This window comes from Myodes glareolus, chromosome 19, assembly GCF_982192425.1.
Source record: "Myodes glareolus chromosome 19, mMyoGla1.1, whole genome shotgun sequence".
In the NCBI taxonomy this organism is placed as follows: domain Eukaryota; kingdom Metazoa; phylum Chordata; class Mammalia; order Rodentia; family Cricetidae; genus Myodes; species Myodes glareolus.
The window spans coordinates 39,962,807-39,983,032 of NC_142044.1; the positions used below are offsets into that span (position 1 = coordinate 39,962,807).

General features: G+C 52.3%; 1 protein-coding gene across 2 annotated transcripts in view; it reads left to right on the top strand.

The window, feature by feature from the left end:
- Window positions 1–20,074, top strand: part of Mrtfa (myocardin related transcription factor A) — a 178,790-nt gene extending 158,716 nt beyond the window's left edge. For both annotated transcript variants that reach the window (XM_048454715.3, XM_048454714.3), the window contains 11 exons: window positions 5,325–5,380; window positions 8,392–8,467; window positions 9,199–9,360; window positions 10,614–10,789; window positions 11,241–11,390; window positions 13,703–13,968; window positions 14,059–14,227; window positions 15,013–16,011; window positions 16,312–16,464; window positions 16,827–16,887; window positions 18,549–20,074. In XM_048454715.3, coding sequence (XP_048310672.2) covers window positions 5,325–5,380; window positions 8,392–8,467; window positions 9,199–9,360; window positions 10,614–10,789; window positions 11,241–11,390; window positions 13,703–13,968; window positions 14,059–14,227; window positions 15,013–16,011; window positions 16,312–16,464; window positions 16,827–16,887; window positions 18,549–19,063 — 2,783 coding nt within the window. In that variant the 3' untranslated portion in view covers window positions 19,064–20,074. The remainder of the gene's footprint in view (window positions 1–5,324; window positions 5,381–8,391; window positions 8,468–9,198; window positions 9,361–10,613; window positions 10,790–11,240; window positions 11,391–13,702; window positions 13,969–14,058; window positions 14,228–15,012; window positions 16,012–16,311; window positions 16,465–16,826; window positions 16,888–18,548) is intronic.
- Window positions 20,075–20,226: the final 152 nt, after the last annotated feature.

Sequence of the window (20,226 nt, forward strand, 5' to 3'; positions counted from 1 at the left end):
TGGAAATCATAACTCTGTTATTTTCTTAATTCACAATGTGCTCATTTAAGGCATCTAGCTTGTCAGGGAGGAAGAAAACAGGTGCTAGCGGGAAGGCCCAGAGAAGCAACTGCCTTCAGCCAGCTGGGGCGGAGCCCAGTTGGGACTGAAGCTGTGATGAGGAATGCCACAGCCCTTGGCCAGTGCGTCCTTGTGTCTGAGGTTTCTCTGCTCTTCCTACTCAGTCCAAGCTGCACCCTTGCCTTTGCTCGGAGTGTCCCCAGATTCCCAGGGTGGAGAAAGGATTGAAAACTGCCCTCTGTCCCAGAACTGTGTGTTCTTAACAGCACTGGTGTTTGCATGAATCTTAGGGGGCTTCTCTTCTCAGAGACTGCCTTCTTGGGGTTCTGGGAATATGGAAGTTGGGATGAATGATGTTCTGGACCCTCCTGGCAAAGCCTTCCAGGCAGCAAGGAAGAGGGAAGCAAAGTCCACATGAGCATATCCTACCTGGCTGCACACTTAGAGTGTTCTTCTTAACTACGCAAGGCCAGAACCTTAAAACCCATTTTCTTCTGCTTTGCCCTACTTCCCTGGGTCTTCTTAGCACAGAAGCTATGCTGATTCGGGCTCCCCAGGGTTACTTGATCCGTATGAAGAAAGCCCAGGGCTTTGCCTGTATCGTCTTACATCTCCATCACCAAGCCACCTTCTGTAATGTGCTTTAACAAAGCTGGCTGGGCGCACACAGGGATTGCCCAACCTTAAACCCCAGGGACTCAGAAGTGGTTGTTTGCTGTTCCGATCTCTCCCACACGAACCTGGGCCATGTTTAGCTAGAAGTCTTCACAGGCCGAAAGGAGGAGCCATTGCTCTCTCTTCCTTCTGCCTGGAAGAAGTGGCTATTGAAATGGCCAGACCTGTTGTCGGGGGTAGAATTCAGAATGGAAAGAGAGAAACACAGCCTTAGGTAGACAGCCCAAGGACTGACAGGAACCAACATGCTGGTCAGGTTTAGGTGAAGGAAGAAGGGGAGGCTGAAGGGAGCCTGGATGGGATCCACCCTCTGTGGTTACTGGTGGCTTCATTGTATGAAATTGGAACAGCAGTCCTTAGAGACTAGGATGTAGTCATTTCTGGTCATTTCTCATTCTCCAGCCCTAGCCTTGTCCAGCACAAGAATTCTCCCAACTCTGCACCCCAGTCTGTCTAAGACCTGAGGCTGCTCCATGGAGAGCAAGCCCTGGTTTTCAGACTGTAGTTGTTCAGGTCTGAAAGCCCTGGAGTCTCAGAGGGTCCATAGCCCTTCTGTGCCCCTGTATCTCTTGCTGCTGTGGTCAAGCCTGCCTTTCCACATAGCCCATAGTCAGGTCTACTAGTACATCTAATAGGCACAGCGTTAACATATCGCCACCCTACCCCCACTGTGAGCCATCTGACAGGTTCTTTTCTCTGTTTTTTGAAGAAGTTGAAAAACTAACTCAGAGAAGCAGAAAGAATTCTCTTTAACAAAATTAAGTTGTAACCATGGCTGCCATTTTCTAGTTTTTTTCTAACTTTTCTGGGCTTAATGGAACATTACTGGCATACTGTTTGCCGGGCAGTGGTGGTGCACGCCTTTAATCCCAGCACTTAGGCAGGGGCAGGCGGATCTCTGTTAGTTTGAAGCCAACCTGGTCTACAGAGTGAGTTCTAGGACAGGCTCCAAAGCTACACTGAGAAACTCTGTCTCAAAGAACAAAATTAATTAATTAATTGGGCATTGCCTGCCCCAGGTGTATGTGTTCCTGTGTGTGCAAGAACACACATGGAAGGACAACCTCAAGCGTTGGCCTGGCCTTTCACCCAGTGACAAGATGCCTTACTGTTTGCTGCTATGCATCAGGCTCCCAGGGACTCTCCTGGTTGGTGTCTCCCTTCGCCATAAGAGCACTGGGGTTACTGACATGTGCTCCTGTGCCTGCCTTTATATGAGTGCTGAGGATTTGAACACAGGTCCTTATACGTATGTGACAAATGCTCTACTCCTGAACTTTCTCTGCAGCTCTCCTTGGGTAATATACTAGACTAGCTAGCATGTTAAAATACCTGAATTCGCAGCTGGGCATGTGGGTATATGCCTATGATCCCAGCACTTGAAAGGTTGAATCATCCTGAGTCTGTGTCCAGTGTGGGCTACATAATGAGACCACATCTAAAAAAATAAAATAAAATAAGGGGCTATGGAGATGACTTAGTGGTTAAGAGCACTGACTGCTCTTCCAGAGGACCCGGGTTCAATTCCCAGCACCCACATGGCAGCTCACAACTGTCTGTAATTCTAGTTCCAGGAGACCCAACACTCATGGCAAAACACCATTATATGTAAAATATAAATAAATAAATATTTAAAAAATAAATAAAATAAAATCTGGGCCTATCCCTATCGTGTATATAAGCACTCAGTGAGTATTAGTTTTTCTTGCTAGTGTGGTTTGAAAGTACCATTAGCTCAGTGGGTTCAGAAGCTACATCCATTGCGCCGTTTCACCTAGCTCCATCTTGCGCTGGTGGCAGCTGTTGTTGGTATGTGAAGAGCACGCACCATCCTGTGTCCAGATGTGTCTGTGCTTGCCAAATGTGTTTCTAGAAGCGAGCTTTGTGCATTACCCCTGGGGTGGCAGTGGAGGATGTTCAGGTAGCCAGGACTTTAGATAATCAACTATGGCTGGGGCCCAGAACCAGCCAGCCTGAGAGCATCAAGCCAGTGACTCAGCCAGAGTGACAGTGTTGACAGCAGTGGTGGTTTATGTGAGCTGTGGATGTGTGCTTCCTGCCATGCCAATATGGATTTGGTTCATTCGTTTGCATGTTTTAAGACAGGGTCTTTCTACACAACTGTGGCTGTCCTGGAGCTCACTCTGTAGACCAAGCTTCCTTGGAACTCAGAGAGATCCTCCTGTCTCTACCTCCTGAGTGCTGGGATTAAAGGTGTGCGCCACCATGCCCAGCCTAACTCTTTTAAAATAGAGTTTTTGGGGCTGGAGAGATGGCTCGGAGGTTAAGAGCACTGATTGTTCTTCCAGAGGTCCTGAGTTCAATTCCCAGCAACCACATGGTGGCTTACAACCATCTGTAATGAAATCTGGTGCCCTCTTCTGGCCTGCAGGCACACATGCAGACAGAACACTGTAAACAAAATAAATAAATAAATCTTTAAAAAATAAAATAAAATAGAGTTTTTGTGCATGCGTGTGTGTGTGTGTGTGTGTGTGTGTGTGTGTGTGTGTAAAGTGTACTAGACTAGATGCAGATGCCCTGAGAAACTAGAAGGGGGAATATTGGAACTGGAGTTATAGGCTATTTTGAGGCACCTGAAGTGGGTTCTGAGAACTGAGCCCAGGTCCTCTACATAAGCAAACACTCCTAACTACAAAGCCATCTCTCCAGCTCCACTGATTTGCATCTTAGTGCTCTAGGAGGTGGGCAGAGGCTCGGTCACATCGTGCATCGTGGAAGAGTAGCTGTTAGGATTGAGTACTGGGACACTGATCCCTCGATGCAGGAACATTTCCCAGTTCTCAACCTGTCCCAAGCACTGGATCCTGGCTGTTACATGGAGGGTTCAAGCTGCGCTGTGGAGCCCTCTCATGTCCCACCTCTGGTCACGTAGAACCACCCTTCTCATCCACTCAGTGGCTTACTGAATGAGTCTGTGTGCCTGGGACTTGAAGAATGGGGAATTGTGTGAGCCGTGGAAGAAGCAGACAGCACACGGGCGCTGCTGTGGGGGTGTGGGCACAGCAGACCGACAGTGAACAGGCACAGCACCTGTCAGGGTTCTGGTGGACAACGTTTGCTTCCCAGAATTTACTTGTGCTGTGTTCTGGCCTACAACTAAAATTGTGTTGGGGGTGGGGGGCGCAAGCCCATCACTCTCAGGCCAGGCGTCTGCTTCCAGGCTCTGAAAGCCAGTTTTGCTGTGGTTCAGCCTTGCACAGTGGAGCCAGGAGCCAGGGCCAGCTTCCTTCCCTATGGGCAGCTGTTCCCTGGAATGGATTCTCCAACTGAGTGGGTTGAGGAGGAACCTGTGCTGGTTAGTTGATACCGAAATTTGTCTGTTAAGTCTAGAGCTCCCCCTGCTGTCAGAAAATAGAAGGGTTCTCTGAACTTTTTAATGAAGTTTTCTTTCTTGTTATTATTACTTCCCCCCACAACCCCCCAGACAAGGGTTTCCCTGTGTAACCCTGGCTGTCCTGGAACTCGATATGTAAACTAGGCCAGCCTAGAACTCACAGAGACCCGCCTACCTCTGCTTCCCAAGTGCTGGGATTATGGGCATCGCCACCGCCTGGCTATTACTATTTTGTAAACTGTCTTTAAACCAAATGCTGCTGGAGCTCTGAAGCATGCTCTCGGGAGGCCCAACCCCAGGGAGTGAGGGCGGAAGCACAGAAGCCAGGCAGGATAGGTCCTATCTGTGCTCTTGCTACTTTTAGCGGCTCCTACCCTAACCCCCCACCACAGCCAGCAGCCTGGAAGGTTATCTTTGCACACAGTCTCACAGCTGTTTGCAGCTTGGGCAGCAGAAGTGAAACTGACCACAGTTTCACCTACTGCCATTGTTCCTTAGTGAAGTGAGCCACATGCTTCCCTGTCCTCCCCGGTCTCTTAAATTGCCGTGTGTCACTTTACAAGAGACTTGGAGTGCATGGTGCATTTGCAGGGGGCCTACAGCTGAACTTGCCATTGAAGACAAAAGCTGAGATCCCCAGAATAGGACCCAGCCTTGTATCAGCAGTAGTGTGTGTGTTTCTTCACCAGGGCCAGCCAACAATGACTGAAATTTTCTTAGTTCTCAAAGATGAAGCTGAGTTCATTTTAATAGTGCCCTTGACAGCAGCTGAAAAGAAGCAGCACTGAGAAGACATGGCCTTGCTGGTTTTAACTATCCCAGCTGGCCATCACAGTTCCTAATGAGACTAAAAAGCAAGGTGGATTCGCCCACATCTGTGCCGAACCAGGCAATCTTAGAGGCGTAACTGATGAGACTGAGAGTGGTGTGGGGCTGACTGAAGTGAAGCCAGGAGGGATTGCTGCCACCAGGGTCTTAAAGTGACTAGCTGTAAGACACATGCTTCCTTAGGTGTCGGGGCGGCATTTCCGTTTAAGGTGCCATTTCTGCTGCAGTTGTGGTGTTGTCTGTGATGTGTCTGTCACCACGAGTCGTATTCTGCTGTTGTTTGGGGCTTTGATGGTAGTGCTGAGGACTGAGCCCAGGGCCTTGCCTGTGCCAAGTAGGCATTCTAGCACTGAACCAGCCTCAGCCTCTAAAAGTAATCCTTCTCTGGTTCTTTTCTCAACAGCTTTGAAAAGTCCAGCTGCATTTCATGAGCAGAGAAGGAGTCTGGAACGGGCCAGGGTAAGGCTCCCTCCTTCCCCAAAGACCTCCAGAGCACACTACCGTCACCGTCCACAGCTGCATCTAGCACAGCTTTGGGGGCCGCCCTCACTTTGTAGCTCTGAGTGATAGAAATCTCAGGCCTTTGCTGTTTCATCCTTCCCCAGCCACCTGCCCTGGTAGACTTTAGTGCCTGTGAAGGTCATCAGAGCTCCCCTAACCTGGCCTTGAAGACCGCTCATCTTCCCTCCATTGAGTCCACTGAGCCTCATGTAGATGATCTGCCCAGTGTCACCATGTGCAGACTTTCCATTGGGCACACTGCCCACAGCCGTGTGAGCTTCCATCTCCATCTGCCCCAAAGCAGGCAACATCCACGTATACCCTTTTACAGCAGCGTGGGGCACACTGGAAGCCACACTCCCTGTGGTAGCTCCTTAGCTGCATCCTTCTTCCCTTTCAGTTCCCTCTGGCCCCTGTGGAATGTCCTGTGCCTGGTGTGGGTGGAGATGGGGAAGTGACCAGCTCATGTTTCCCCTCCTGCTCCCCCTGGAGGGCTGCCGGTCTTGGCTTGCTGGACCTCACACCATTCGTAGAAACTAATATACTTGCTCCTGAGACTCATCTTTTCTCTTTAAAAAATCATGATCAATTGTTAGCAAGTAGGAAGAATGAGGTCATGGGTACTGAGAAACAGTAACAAACTGTACTTACTTCCATTTGATGGGAGCCAGAGAAGGCCCAGCAAGGAGAACAGGTCAGCGTTATAGCCGGGCAGATAGGCGCAGAGAACAGTGGGGCCTGGTTAGACACCACTGTCCTGCAGAATGCTGCTGTGTGTGAGGTGTGTGTATGTCTTTGTCCACACAGGAGCCCTCATGAATTAAGTGCTACCGCCCTTGTCTAGGTGCAGCAGAAGCTAACTGATCTGTCCAGCTAGAAAGTGATAAAGCTGGAACTCAAGCCAGGGTCTGTGGAGCCCAGATTTTTATTATGTTTAGTGTGTGTGTGTGTGTGTGTGTGTGTGTGTGTGTGTACATGTGTGTGTGTGTATGCGGGTACATGTGTGGAGGTCAGAAAACAGTTTGCAGGAGCTGGCTCTCTCCTTTCACTGTGTAGGTCCTGGGGATCAAACTGAAGTTTTATATATATATAATTTTATTACTAACACATGGTAAGTATATTCATATAACAGGTGCATGTGTTGCACATCTGTTCCCAGATGATTTCGAAATTATAATAAGAGGTTTAATATTTAAGCACACACTAAACTGTCCTAATTAAAATATGAAAAATGAGGACATTGGCACGGCCACAGCATAACTTGCTTTACTCAGTTATACCAATTCAGAATTTTGAAAAACTACTTTTGCATCTGAGTAAGAGGCAGCACTGTTAGTCACATCACTAATCCCTATGTCTGTAGCTCCCAAGCCAACAGCATCTCATGGAGGCCCATTCCTGGTTGCTGCAGCAGCCTCAGGGTTCAGAGGAGCTCTCAGACATGGCTCACTGTTGTGACTGGTTCCTTCCCCATCAGCTGCTTGTGTTCTCCAGCCCCAGGAATGCCTTCAGTGACAAAGCCCTTTCTTTACCTTCTGCACCAGAAGCAGACTGCTTTTCTGGTTGTCCTTCCTTAGTAACTTCTAGGTAGCCAGGCCCTAGCCAGTGGGCATCCTTCATAGATTTACCCTTTGTTACTAGGGCTATTATGACTCAGTACCCAAGAGACAAGAGATGTATTTGAACAGATGTGACTTCTCTGGTGGGTGCTCCCGGCACTGCCTGAGTTCCTCCAGACTTTCCAGTACTATCCCCTTGGCCACTGCTAGAGCCACTGTCTGAGAGAGCCGTGCAGCACCCGGTTCTGCTTGCTGCAGATGGGCTGATGCGCCCAGAGCCCGTGGCTCCCTTCTACATCTCTAGGTTCAGACTCTGGGTTCAGGACCCACCAGGTCCTGGGCAGCAGCCAGCAGCATGAGGACCAGACTGACCTCTGTAGTAACTTCTTTTCTAACTCTAACCTAGCCTGCCCTGCCCTGTCCTCTCTCGTGACTTAGAATCTGAATGATGTTGTTGCAGAGGTGAACTGTGTGGGCTCTGCAGTCACGTGTGCTCATCATTAGCCTCAAGCAGCAGGGGCTCAGTGGTTGTTGAGGGAATGGTTTAGTTCTGCAGTGCCTAATAAATGCAGAAATGAGGACATTGGACTTTAAGGAACTAGAGCTCTGACACCATGTATCAAAATTAGTATTGCATTTGGCAGTCATTCAGACTGAACTGAAAATGCTCTGAGATCACGCAATGCAAGGTTTTTGAAAGAGGACATAAAATTACATACAGAATGATTACAGCTCTGCAGAATCAAACTACATGAAAGAGTAACGGGGGGAAAACATGAACATGAACAGTTCTGTTGAAGCTGGTTACTCTTTTTGTTTTCTCATTTTTTTTTATCTGTTTTTTTTTTTTTTTCGAGGCAGGGTTTCTCTGTAGCTTTGGTTCCTGTCCTGGAACTAGTTCTTATAGACCAGGCTGGCCTCAAACTCACAGAGATCCACCTGCTTCTGCCTCCCGACTGCTGGGATTAAAGGCGTGTGCCACCACCACCCAGCTTGTTTTCAAATTTTAATTACTTGTGTAGTATAAGTAATAAGTTTTAGCCAGTGGTGGTAGCACATGCCTTTAATCCCAGCACTCGGGAGGCAGAGGCAGGCAGATCTCTGTGAGTTTGAGGCCAGCCTGGTCTGCAGAGCAAGTTCCAGGACAGCCAGGGCTACACAGAGAAACCCTGCCTGGAAAAATGAGAAAACAGTTTTAACCACATACAGTAGAGGCTTGAGAAGGGACTGCACAGACACAGCTGGAGGCTGTGTATAGATTCACACCTCCCCTTGCGGACCTCAGGACCCTGCAGTCACCACGCTGCTAAAGTGAACTGCAGCAGCCACTACAGCAAAAGCATGTTTTGTGGTCCTGTTCATGCATAATTTTATGTGTAGCCTTGAGAATTTATTGGTGTTTTTCCGTAGACCGAGGACTATCTGAAACGGAAGATCCGTTCCCGGCCGGAGAGATCGGAACTGGTCAGAATGCACATTCTGGAAGGTGTGTGAGGTTGGAGGTGCTTCCCCGCCTGACCCCATTTTCACTCTGCTCTTGTGCCTTCCTGCTTTCTGCCATTGGCTTCACACTCAGACACAGTTACATGGCTGCCACTGGTTTTGGGGGGATGTGAGAAGCATGGACTCATTCGCCCAGGTTGACCTGACCCCTCTCTTGGGTCCACCATTCGCTTCTAGAAGGGGCACTTTGTTTTGGGGTTCATTTGCTCACCTGCTCGCTCATGCACTCACTGGCTTTTACCTGAGCACCTGTGATGGCAGGCACACTCATCTAGATACACTGCAGCTGGCCCAGCCACACCTTCTTTCTGTAATTTTAGCAAAGGAAAGGCTTGGGTTCTAGAGTGGCACACATATGCCCACTCGTTGTTTGCTAAGTTTAGTGTCAGTGGGAGCCTGGAAAAGACCTCAAGTCAGAACCCCACATTTTGCAACTGAAATCACTGAGAGCCCAAACAAAGAACAGTTTGCCTCGGTGGCCCAGGCCTAAGTGGAGCAGGAGATGTCCCTTATCTGGCGTTCCTCTGGCTGTGCAGCTCGACTCTCCTCGGGGCTGGCCTGGCCTGGCCCTCGTGCTGTGGCACTGGAAGCCAGCTTACCCTGCTCTGCCTGGGCATGCATTTCACTCTGCCGTGTCTGCTCCCGCTGCCCTGGAGGTCCCGGGGACCAGGACCGTCCTTCCATCTTTCTGAGCCCCCTTCTCTCCCACGATAGAGACCTCGGCTGAGCCTTCTCTCCAGGCCAAGCAGCTGAAGCTGAAGAGAGCCAGGCTGGCCGACGACCTCAATGAAAAGATTGCGCAGAGGCCTGGCCCCATGGAGCTGGTGGAGAAGAACATCTTGCCTGTGGAGTCCAGCTTGAAGGAAGCCATTATTGGTGAGGAGGCTTGAGACTAGACACATGGAATTCACCAGCTGTGAAGAGGCATTCAGGGGAGGCCCTCGGGAGAAAGTGGAACCCAGGCCCATGTTTGTCTCAGACAGCAGTGGAGGGGCTGTTGAGAACCTGGTTAGTGTTCACCCACACACTCATGTCCATTGCACGCACATGTCCACTGTCTCTTTAGGCCACTCCCTCCCTCCTCAGCCTGCCCTTTCAGAAGAGTATCTGTTCTGTTCCAACGTCCCAGAGGGCAGGGCTGGGTGTAGGACATGGTCTCCATCCTCTCAGCATGGCTAGTGGCTTTCTTCAGGATGGGCCCAGATCAGTGTGAGCTATAGCTTCTCTTGCTTGGATCATTATTGTCACGTCCTTGGCTCCACCGGCTGCTGTCCCTTGCTGTGAGTAAGAAGAATGTTTGTAGGATTGGCATGAAGTACAGGGACAGGTGAGGGATAGAAGGGCAAGCCCCACCTTCCTAGCCCATCAGCACAGTTCACTGGTGAGGGAGAAACTTCGGTGTTCCTCCTCAGTCCCTTGGGTGTAGAAAGCCTCAGGTTACGGCTGGGGAGGAAGAGGTTGTGGGCTTCTTCCTCTTTTTCATCTGGGTCCCCACCTCTTCCCCTGACTGTAGAGGTAGTGGTTGTGACAGGTCTCTTGACACATCCTCCTAGCCTTTGTTTCCGCCTCCTTCACTGCCACTGCCATTCCCACACTGGGGCTCTTGTCCCTGCTTCTGCCCTGTGTCAGTAAGCGCTGTCAGAATATGGCTCAGGGCCATTCAGGGACAAGATGGCAGTAGACTGTCCTGGCATCTTTGCTGCCCAGGCGCCAGGCCTTTGAAGGGGGTCACACTTCCTCTGAGCTGGGGTATCAATGAGGTGGGTGTCCCTTTCCAGGGAGCCTCCTTCTGTAGCCCCAGAACCTTAGACTGTTGTGGCCTTTTTGGCACCCTCATGAGGAGTTGTGCTCACTTGTCACCGTGACCTCTGGGCAGCAGGTCCATGCCCTTCACTGTGTGGACCATGAGCATTGGAGAGAACAAAGCACAGGGCCAAAACTCTGGGCTTTCTTTTGCCCATTAGTAACCTGGGCAGCCTCTGGCAAGCCTGTTTGGGAACACTGACTGTGTCTGAGCTCTGCACCAAGGCAGGCCGGTCACTGGGTTCTCTTTACTGTGCCTCTCAGACCCAGCTGGGTCCCTGTACCTGGCTGCAGGAGTCTCACATGGAGGCGGCATTGTTTTTCAGTGGGCCAGGTGAATTACCCGAAGGTCGCAGACAGCTCCTCCTTTGACGAGGACAGCAGTGACGCCTTATCCCCTGAGCAGCCTGCCAGCCATGAGTCCCAGGGCTCAGTGCCATCACCCCTGGAGCCCCGAGTCAGCGAGCCACTGCCCAGTGCCACCTCCACATCGCCCACTCAGGTGAGTTCACCTTTCCTGAAGCTGCCCCAAGCCGGGCCTCTGCCCTGGGCAAAATGGGCAGTTCCTACTATGCCTGGGGGTTAGGTGTGTGGGGGTCCTGTTTCAAATGCCAGCGCCTTGATGTCAGCAGTGGTCCCTAAGTCTAGCAACCTGAGCATAAAGAGAGTCTGGGCTGGAGTCCTGCGGCTGGGGTCTCAGCCTCCCTGGCCCACCCACTCTGCTGGCTCTATTCCTCGCTGCCTGCTGGTCCAAGTGCGCTCAGTTCAGCGGTTCAGTGTGGCCACCTCTGACCGCCCTCTCTCGTTCTCTCCCTACCAGCCTGGCTTCGTACCTTGTATCATCCCCCTGGTTACCACTTACCCCTTTGTCCTCCGACCACAAGGATGGAAGAGCAGGTTAAGTACACTCCATTTGGGGGTGCCAGGGTCCTCACTTCTCACTTCCCTCTCAGGTTCTTTCTCAACTCCCAGTGGGTCCGGATCCTGGAGAGACGCTTTTCTTGACAGAGCAGCCTCCTCTGCCTCCCCCACCTCTGCTGCCCCCCAGCCTCACCAATGGAACCACTGTCCCCACCGCCAAGCCTGCCCCCACACTCATTAAGGTACTTCTGCCAGTGGCGTTCCTCCCTACCCTGTGTTTTGAAGTCCTGCTGTGATGTCATTCTGGTTGTGAGAACTGCAAGGGGTGGGGGTGCACATCTCCCAGGGCCAAGAACCCAGCCCAAGGTGATGTGGGAATTTCTTCTGATCTCTGTGCTGCCATGGTGACACTGACCTACTGTTGTAGCCCACTGACACCATCTTAGTTAGTGTATTACCAGTAACACAACCAGGCTACCACAGGCTGGACATAGGTAAAGAGGCTTGGGCCAGGGTAAAGGCGCTTGCCACTAGCCTCACATCCTGAGTGTGATCCCCCGGCCACTCACATGGTGTGGGGAAAAGTACAGACATGCACAGGCTCTCCTCTGGCCTTCACATGCACACTGTGATGTTTGTGCACAGTTAGCATGTATTTTTTGTTTGTTTGTTTTTGGTTTTTTGAGACAGGGTTTCTCTGTGTAGCCCTGGCTGTCCTAGAACTTGCTTTGTAGACCAGGCTGGCCTCAAACTCACAGAGATTCACCTGCGTCTACCTTCCAAGTGCTGGGATTAAAGGTGTTTGCTACCACTGCCCAGCTGTAATATTTTTCTTTAAAGTGTTTTTCCCCCCTTGGCTTACCACACTAATCCATGGTAGCGGGGCTCCATCCTATGATGAACTTATGGATTCGTAGTCACTCTGAGGCCCCCTCTACATAGAAGTTAAGCCACCATCCTCGTCATACCTAATAGTGGAGAATTCGGCTCTAACATTTCAGCAGGGGCACCACGTTCAGCCCATGACAAGCACAGTGAGCCAGTCATTTGTGCCTGAGGGCTTCATCTTCTGCCTCCTGAAGCAGTGAGAGTCTGCCACAGGTGACTGACCTCAGCAGGGCGTGCTGGGGATCATGCACTGGCTCTGTGGCCTCCCTGTTTTTAGTCTCCCCTGAAGTCCCTCAGGAAGTAGGGGTTACAGGAAGTCCACGGTTCGGCTTGCTGGCCTTGTGTGCACAGGGGTTGGAGTTATCAGCTGCACAGAGGTCAATGTCAGAATCACCTACAACGTCCCAGTAGTTTCATCTGTCCTTTCTGCTCCCTCCCTTTCTCTTGGCCTCCTCCCCATACACACCATATACCAACATGGCAACTCCTGGCTACCTACAGCCTCCTCCTTTAGCCTGAGTGTGGGAGGAACTGATGGCTCACAGCCCAGGAACTGTCCAGGTTCTTCTCTTCCGGTATTCACTGAGCGCTCCATTGGCTAGGGGCCTCCTGTCCACCTGCAGCAGACCATGATGCCCCCACACTGGCCTCTTCAGCATGCACTGCTCTGAGACCTGCACTGTCTTCTTTTACAGCCCATGGTATCCCAGATGTCCCCAGCTTCTCTCTACCTCTCTTCATGTTACATGGCCTTTTCTGACCACACGTTTGGCTGAGCAGTCTGTCTGTGCTTGCTCTTCACTGATACATTCCTCAGTGGCTTGTGGTTTGACTCCTGGTGCCAGCAGTAGATTAAGCACCATCCTCTCCCAGGTTCTGACTTTCCTTCTTTATCTTTTCCGTGACTCCTCCCTTAGGGTGAGGCTATCCTTGGCCACCTCTTCCCTTTGCAGTCTGGGTGCCCATGGTCATCCAGTCAATGTTCTGCTGCCCCTGTGGCCTCATCAGACATAGTGTCAAGACCAGGACATCTTCCTGGTCCCCAAGAGCCCAGCTCCTCACTGCCGCATGTCCATGTGGCTGCCTCTGCCCAGACCACCAGTGCCACGTGATCAGACCATCTGATCTCTGCATCATCTTCTACCTAAGTCACCTTTGTCTGCTCAGAAATTTCTAGGCTCCCAGTGTCCTCTCTGGGACACTGATAACTTGCCTTCGTCTATCTCAACCTGCCTGAAAGACAGGCAATTTGATTATTGCCCCCTGACCTTTTTCTGTTGACCTGAATCCTCTGATCATCCAGGCCCTAAAGTTATGCCAGCCAGGAGACTTTAGGGCATAAACAGGTCACTGTGCAGCCTTGGGCAAGTGTCTTCTGAGCTGCTTCTGATACTTCCTTCCTAGGTGGGACTCTGGGAGGCTGGTGTGGGGCTCTGGAGCATGGCCATGCTGCTCAGCTCAGTTTTTATGTTTTTGTGTTGCTCAGGGTCATGGTGACACTTGTGCAGATCCATCTGGTTGGTCTTTTCTCCAGCCTGCCATGTCTTTTAGGACAGAGACGGTCTCACAGAGTAGGGGTTGGTGCCTCCTCAGAAGATGCTGGGCATGGGGCTAGGCTGTTTCTCCTTGGGGTGGTCCCTGAAGACACTGTCTTGTGTGCCCTCAGCAAAGCCAACCAAAGTCTGCCAGCGAGAAGTCACAGCGTAGCAAGAAGGCCAAGGAGCTGAAGCCAAAGGTGAAGAAGCTCAAGTACCACCAGTACATCCCCCCAGACCAAAAGCCGGACAAGGGGGCGCCCGCCATGGACTCCTCCTACGCCAAGATCCTGCAGCAGCAGCAGCTCTTCCTGCAGCTGCAGATCCTCAACCAGCAGCAGCAGCAGCAGCAGCAGCAGCACTACAACTACCAGGCCATCCTGCCTGCCCCTCCCAAGTAGGAACACGGTCCCTGAGGTTCTGCTGATGGCCGCTGCCTGCAGAAACTAGGGGGGTACTGAAGCTGTTTGTTTCTGTCCTGCCTCAGGCCAGCAGGAGAGACTCCTGGAAGCGGTGCCCCCACCCCATCCCGCAGCCTTTCCACCAGCAGCAGTTCCAGCTCAGGCACCCCAGGATCCAGTGGGCTGGCACGGCAGAACAGCACTGCACTGGCTGGCAAACCAGGAGCCCTGCCAGCCAACCTGGATGACATGAAGGTAGGTAGCTGATCCCTTCTCACTGGAAGACTAGGCCTCTCCCATGAAGAATAGGGGCAGATTTCAGGCAGAAAGTCACGCCCCATGACCACAAGATGGAAGGCAGAGCAGGCTCCAGATCCAATCTGTCATGAGAGGGCACCTTAGCCTGCTGTAAGGCCTCTCTGGCCTGTGGTCATAGCAGTACCAGCCTTTGTGTATGGGGTGGGGACTGGGGCGGGGGTAATCTTGTATTCTCCATTATTGTGTGGTGGACTGTGAGTAGCAGCATGGGGTTGTTCCCTCTGGGAGGGGAGCAGGGTGGACAGTTTCATCCACCTCTGCTGTCAGTCAGTGCCAGGGGCTCAGCCTGGCCCAGCCTCTTTTCTCTGCCCCCGAGCAGAAGATGGTATAGGCCAAGTTTTCTATTGAACACGTGTCCTCCTGTGTCATGACCTGGATCCCTACAAAACTACTTTTGTGAGAGTCTTGGGCTGATGGGCTCCAGCTGGACTCAGGTCCTGTTCTTTCTGCTTAGTATTTTTATGAGCTCAAGGTTGTATTCCGTGAGCTTTCTTCATCCAGGGTACCAGAGACAACACTGAACTGCAGGCACCACATGGGGCTGGGGAAGTCTGCTCTAAGGGAAGGCCTTGCAGGGTGTTCAGAGGACTCCAAAGTCATCTGGTATAGCCAGTGGGACCCAGATGAAGGACAGACTCACAGGAGCCCCCAAAGCCCCTACCTTTCCCAACCTGCCCTGTCCTTGTCCAGCCCCCAGGCTGCTAAGCTCTCAACCCCTGCAGGTGGCAGAGCTGAAGCAGGAGTTGAAGTTGCGGTCACTGCCCGTCTCTGGCACCAAGACAGAGCTGATTGAGCGCCTGCGTGCCTACCAAGACCAAGTCAGCCCAGCTCCAGGAGCCCCCAAGGCCCCTGCCACCACCTCTCTCCTGTCCAAGGCTGGTGAGGTAGTGGTCGCCTTCCCTGCGGCCCGGCTGAGCACAGCACCAGCTCTTGTAACAGCAGGCCTAGCACCGGCTGAGATGGTGGTGGCCACAGTAACCAGCAATGGCATGGTGAAGTTTGGCAGCACGGGCTCCACACCCCCTGTGTCTCCCACCCCCTCAGAGCGGTCACTGCTCAGCACGGGTGATGAGAATTCCACACCGGGGGATGCCTTTGGTGAAATGGTGACATCGCCGCTGACACAGCTCACCCTGCAGGCCTCCCCACTGCAGATCCTCGTGAAGGAGGAGGGTGCCCGTGCTGCGTCCTGCTGCCTGAGCCCTGGTGCACGGACTGAGGCGGAGGGACTGGACAAGGACCAGATGCTGCAGGAGAAGGACAAGCAGATTGAGGAGCTGACCCGAATGCTCCAGCAGAAGCAGCAGCTGGTTGAGCTGCTACGGCTACAGCTGGAGCAGCAGAAGCGGGCCCAGCAGCCAGCCCCAGCCAGCAGCCCTGTGAAGCGAGAAAGTAGCTTCTCCAGTTGCCAGCTGAGCTGCCAGCCTCAGGGTTCTGCTTGTGCCTTTGGCCCTGGCCTGGTGGCTCCCACTACCAGTCATGGAGACACTCAGGCCCCAGCCCCAGGGTCCGTACCTGTGGTGGTGAAGCAGGAAGCGGGGCCGCCTGAGCCAGATCTGACCCCTGCCCCCCAGCTGCTCTTGGGCCCACAGGGCACCAGCTTCCTCAAAAGGGTCACCCCTCCTACTCTGGTCACTGACTCTACAGGGACTCACCTCATCCTCACGGTGACCAATAAGAGTTCCGATGACCCTGGCCTGCCCACTGGGAGCCCCCGGCAGGTAGCTGAAGGGCAGGGGCTGGGTGGCTGGTGGGTGGATGGAGAGTGAACCCTGACCTATATAAGCTGCAGCCTCAGACTCAGGATCCTGCTCCCTAGAGTGGCCTCCTTGAGGCCGGTGTTCCTGTCACCCTCACAGCATCATGCTTACCCCATCCTGTATTTCTTCCCTAGTGGCTTCCATGAAAGCTCCCAAAAGCTCATTAGCTAACTACCCGTGGGCAGTGAGGGAGGCCCTTCCCCACCCTGGCATGTTTGAGCCTTGCCTCTACTCCCACCAACAACTGATTTTCCCATTTAGCCTTTGTCTCAGCCTGGTTCTCCAGCCCCGGACCCACCTGCCCAGATGGACCTGGAGCACCCGCCTCAGCCCTCATTTGCAGCCCCCACACCTCTGCTGAAGAAGGAGCCACCTGGGTATGAGGAGACTGTGACTCAGCAGCCTAAGCAGCAGGTGAGGATGATGGGAGCTGGGGTGTGCTGACAAGATGTCTCAGCAAATGAAGGCACTTCCCTGACAACCGGTTTGAGTCTCAGGAACCACATGGTGGAAGGGGAGAACTGACTCCGGCAGGTTGTCCTCTGACCTCCACACATTATGGCATGCACGCACACATGTACAATAAATGCTTTAAGGCAGTAGGCCCAACTGTGGGCAATGCCTCAGCCCCACATGGGTTGGGGATGGGCTTAAGAAGCAGGTCCATGACAAGCATGAGGAACACTCAGTGCAAGGCAGAAGCACAAGCTAGGCTGCCCAACCTGAGCTGAGATGGTATCTGGATTTTCATGTTCTTTTCTGTTTCTTTCCTGCAGGAAAATGGCTCTTCCAGTCAGCAGATGGACGATCTGTTTGATATTCTTATTCAGAGTGGAGGTAAAAACTCCATCCCCAGATGCCCCTCTAGTTACAGGGTGGCAGTTCATTTCAGAGCCACAGGCCTATGACATCCTGCAGTTAGGTGAATGTGTGTGGCCTACATTTATCCTTGTAGAACTCAGTCTACAGTGTGGGGAGAGTTGTCCAAATACCTGACAGCAGCATTATGACAAAGGACAGGAAAGATCCAGGAATTCAGGGTTCCAGGGCAAGCCCTAGGAGGGCACCAGCTTGGGGGCTGTGGAGTGAGGGAAGAGGGCAGAAGAGCATGAGGTCGCGGCTGGCCCCAGGTGGCAGAGTCGTCTGACACAAGGCCCTCCTTGTTGTAGTGACTATGGCTGTGCAGGAACACCAGCGCGGAGACCCTGCAGCCAGGGGAAGTTTGATTGTCACATACAACTAACTATTCAGTGCTGGATACTCAGGAGTTTCCAGGCTTAAGGGGAACATTTAGTGCTGAGTCTGCCACAGAGCCTGAGTGACCTTTGTGCCAGTGCAGGTGGCTGGACTGGAGTTCAGGAGAGCCCCGGGCCTGAGCCACAGCAGCCACTGTGCCCACAATAAACCCCATCAGGACAGAGAGGGGATTAATGGAGGTGGAACCACTGAAATCTGGTATTGAGGGGATGGTAGAGGAATGGCAGCCAGAGTGCTGCCTGTCCCCATCCCCCAAAGGACACTCGATGTCAGAAAGAGGCAGGTGGTGGCACCTGGGAAACTGAACACAGGCACAGTTGACCTGGGACAGAGAGACCTGGAGAGTTTTGTTGTGTCACATACAACAAAACTCGACAGTCCAGTGGCATTAAGTACACTGGTGTTGCACAGCCGTCACCGTCTACCTCACTCCCCCCAGTGTGCCTGCTCTGTATGTGGACTCCCATGGTCTGGTCTGGCTGTGAGGTGTTTATTTTACTTAGCATATCCTCAGGGCTCATCCACTTGTCCATCACTGTACACTTGAACTGGATGTGGCTGCTGCTTTTAGGTACAAGCGAGATGGCTAGATCATACTGTGTTTTTTGAGGAACCAACTCGTACTGCTTTCAAAGCTGCTGGGAGCTTTTTAACCTCCCCTTGTCGTGCACACTTGGTTCCAGTGACCCCACTTCCTCACCAACACGTCTGCTGCTGGGAACCTCATGCATGAGTTCATCTGCTCCACTTCTGACCACCAACACCTATTTTCTGACCTGAGAGTAGCCAGACTGTCATGTGTGAGATAGTATTTCCCCAGGGCAGGTCATTGCATTTCCCTAATGACCAGTGATGCCATGAACTGTTACAGCCATGTGATGGTTGGAGGAAATACCTATCCTTTGCCCATTTTTAAAAGTGAAGTTGAGTTTTACAAATTGTATGCACTCCCTGGTCAATCTGTGACCTGCAGATACTTCCTCTCATTTGGTGACGTGTCTTTTCATTATTTTATCTTTTTGGTTCATGCATGTGTGATTTGAACCCAGAAGAACCTCATGCATACCAGGCAGGCATTGTTCCATTTATCCTCAGCTCCCACAAGTTAGAAGTTCTATGGTTTTATCTCCTATATTTAAGTCTGTAGTCAGTAGATTCTTCTCTGGTTTATGGTAAAGAGTGTCCCATAATTTTTTGTGCATATTCAAACTTGGTTTCTGAACCACTATCTCTGTTGACAGAGATTTCGGCATATTTCAAGGAGCAACCATCCCTACCAGGCAAGGAGAAGCCACCCCCAGCAGCAGCCTGTGGGTCCCTGCTGACACCACAGCCCTCGCCTTCAAATGAACTCCCTCAGGCTGCTCCTCCACCTGGCTCCCCCACTCTCCCAGGGCGCTTGGAGGACTTCCTGGAAAGCAGTACGGGGCTGCCCCTGCTGACTAGTGGGCACGAAGGACCAGAGCCCCTCTCCCTCATTGACGACCTCCATAGCCAGATGCTGAGCAGCTCTGCCATCCTGGACCACCCCCCATCACCTATGGACACCTCTGAATTGCACTTTGCTTCTGAGCCCAGCAGTGGTATGGGCCTGGACCTGGCTGATGGCCACCTGGACAGCATGGACTGGCTGGAGCTGTCATCTGGTGGCCCTGTGCTCAGCCTGGCTCCCCTCAGTACTACAGCCCCCAGCCTCTTCTCCACGGACTTCCTGGATGGCCACGACTTGCAGCTCCACTGGGATTCCTGCTTGTAGCCCTCTAACTCCAGACATAGGCTAGGGAAGGGGGTGGAGTTGGGGAGCCACAGGACCATAGCCAGTGTGTGCTCCCTGTGACTGTGAGCCTTGACAATCACAGTTCCTGGAGGCTGCAGTAGAGACCCTACACCTGGCTCACGTTCACCCAGGGCTGGGGATAAAAACTATCAAGAAACTCTGGGCCCGTGCTGAGGTTTCCAGAGGCTGGCCAAACCCAGTTCAATTCGACCTCCTTTTCTGAGGTCAGAGGGTGCACATCTGGCTGAAGTTTGGTCCAGGTGGGCCTGGAGCCAACCTGCCTTCCTCTCCTTTTAAGGAGGAAACTAGCCAGGCCTCTACTTGCCCATTCCCTATTTCAGCCAGTCCCAGGACTCTGTGTCCCAAGAGGTGGCACTCTGCCATTTTAGTCTTGGTATATAGTGTAACCAAGTTGTGGTTGGTGGCAAAAAATCTGTATAGGTGTATATACCTCGATATTATATATCAACTTGCATATATACATATATTTTTAGGGGTGGGGGGAGATGGGTGTGGCTACCTCCACCTGCTTTCACATGCAAAAGGCCTGGAGAGCTGCTTGGGGATTGATACAGGGTCACCATGAGGAGCTGTGTGCCACGTGGCCCAGTACTCAACCTGACATGCAGCTGCCTAGGCCTATCCCACACATATTTGACATGTAGACAGACACCTATCATCGCCTACACACCACCCTGCCCTGCTTCCTGGCTCCATAGTGCCACAAGGGCAGAGGTGCTTCCTGGTTCTCAGTTCTCCACTCACCCACATTCCGTCCCATCTCCCCACTGCAGCCACCCTGGCCTTGGGATGGGGTAAGGGTGGGTGGGTCCCGTGGGTCCCGGCTACACCTGCTGGGGACTAAGAGGTACCTTCTGCCCAACACCAGCCCTGTTCTGTCCTGATTGAGTACAGAGTAGGGACAGTGCTGGGACAAAGGTGGGGAGGCTGTGTGAACTTTTTAAAATAAAATCAAAAACACTGACTTGCCAGGCTGTTGTATTTGATCCATCAGGGCTGAAAGGCGTGACTGGGGTCCTGGGCCTATTCCATGATGGCATGTAGAGGTCACACTGTGGCCCTAGTTCCATCAGGTGAACTTGGGACAAATATCCAGCAAGGGCCTAGTCAGATCATTTCAA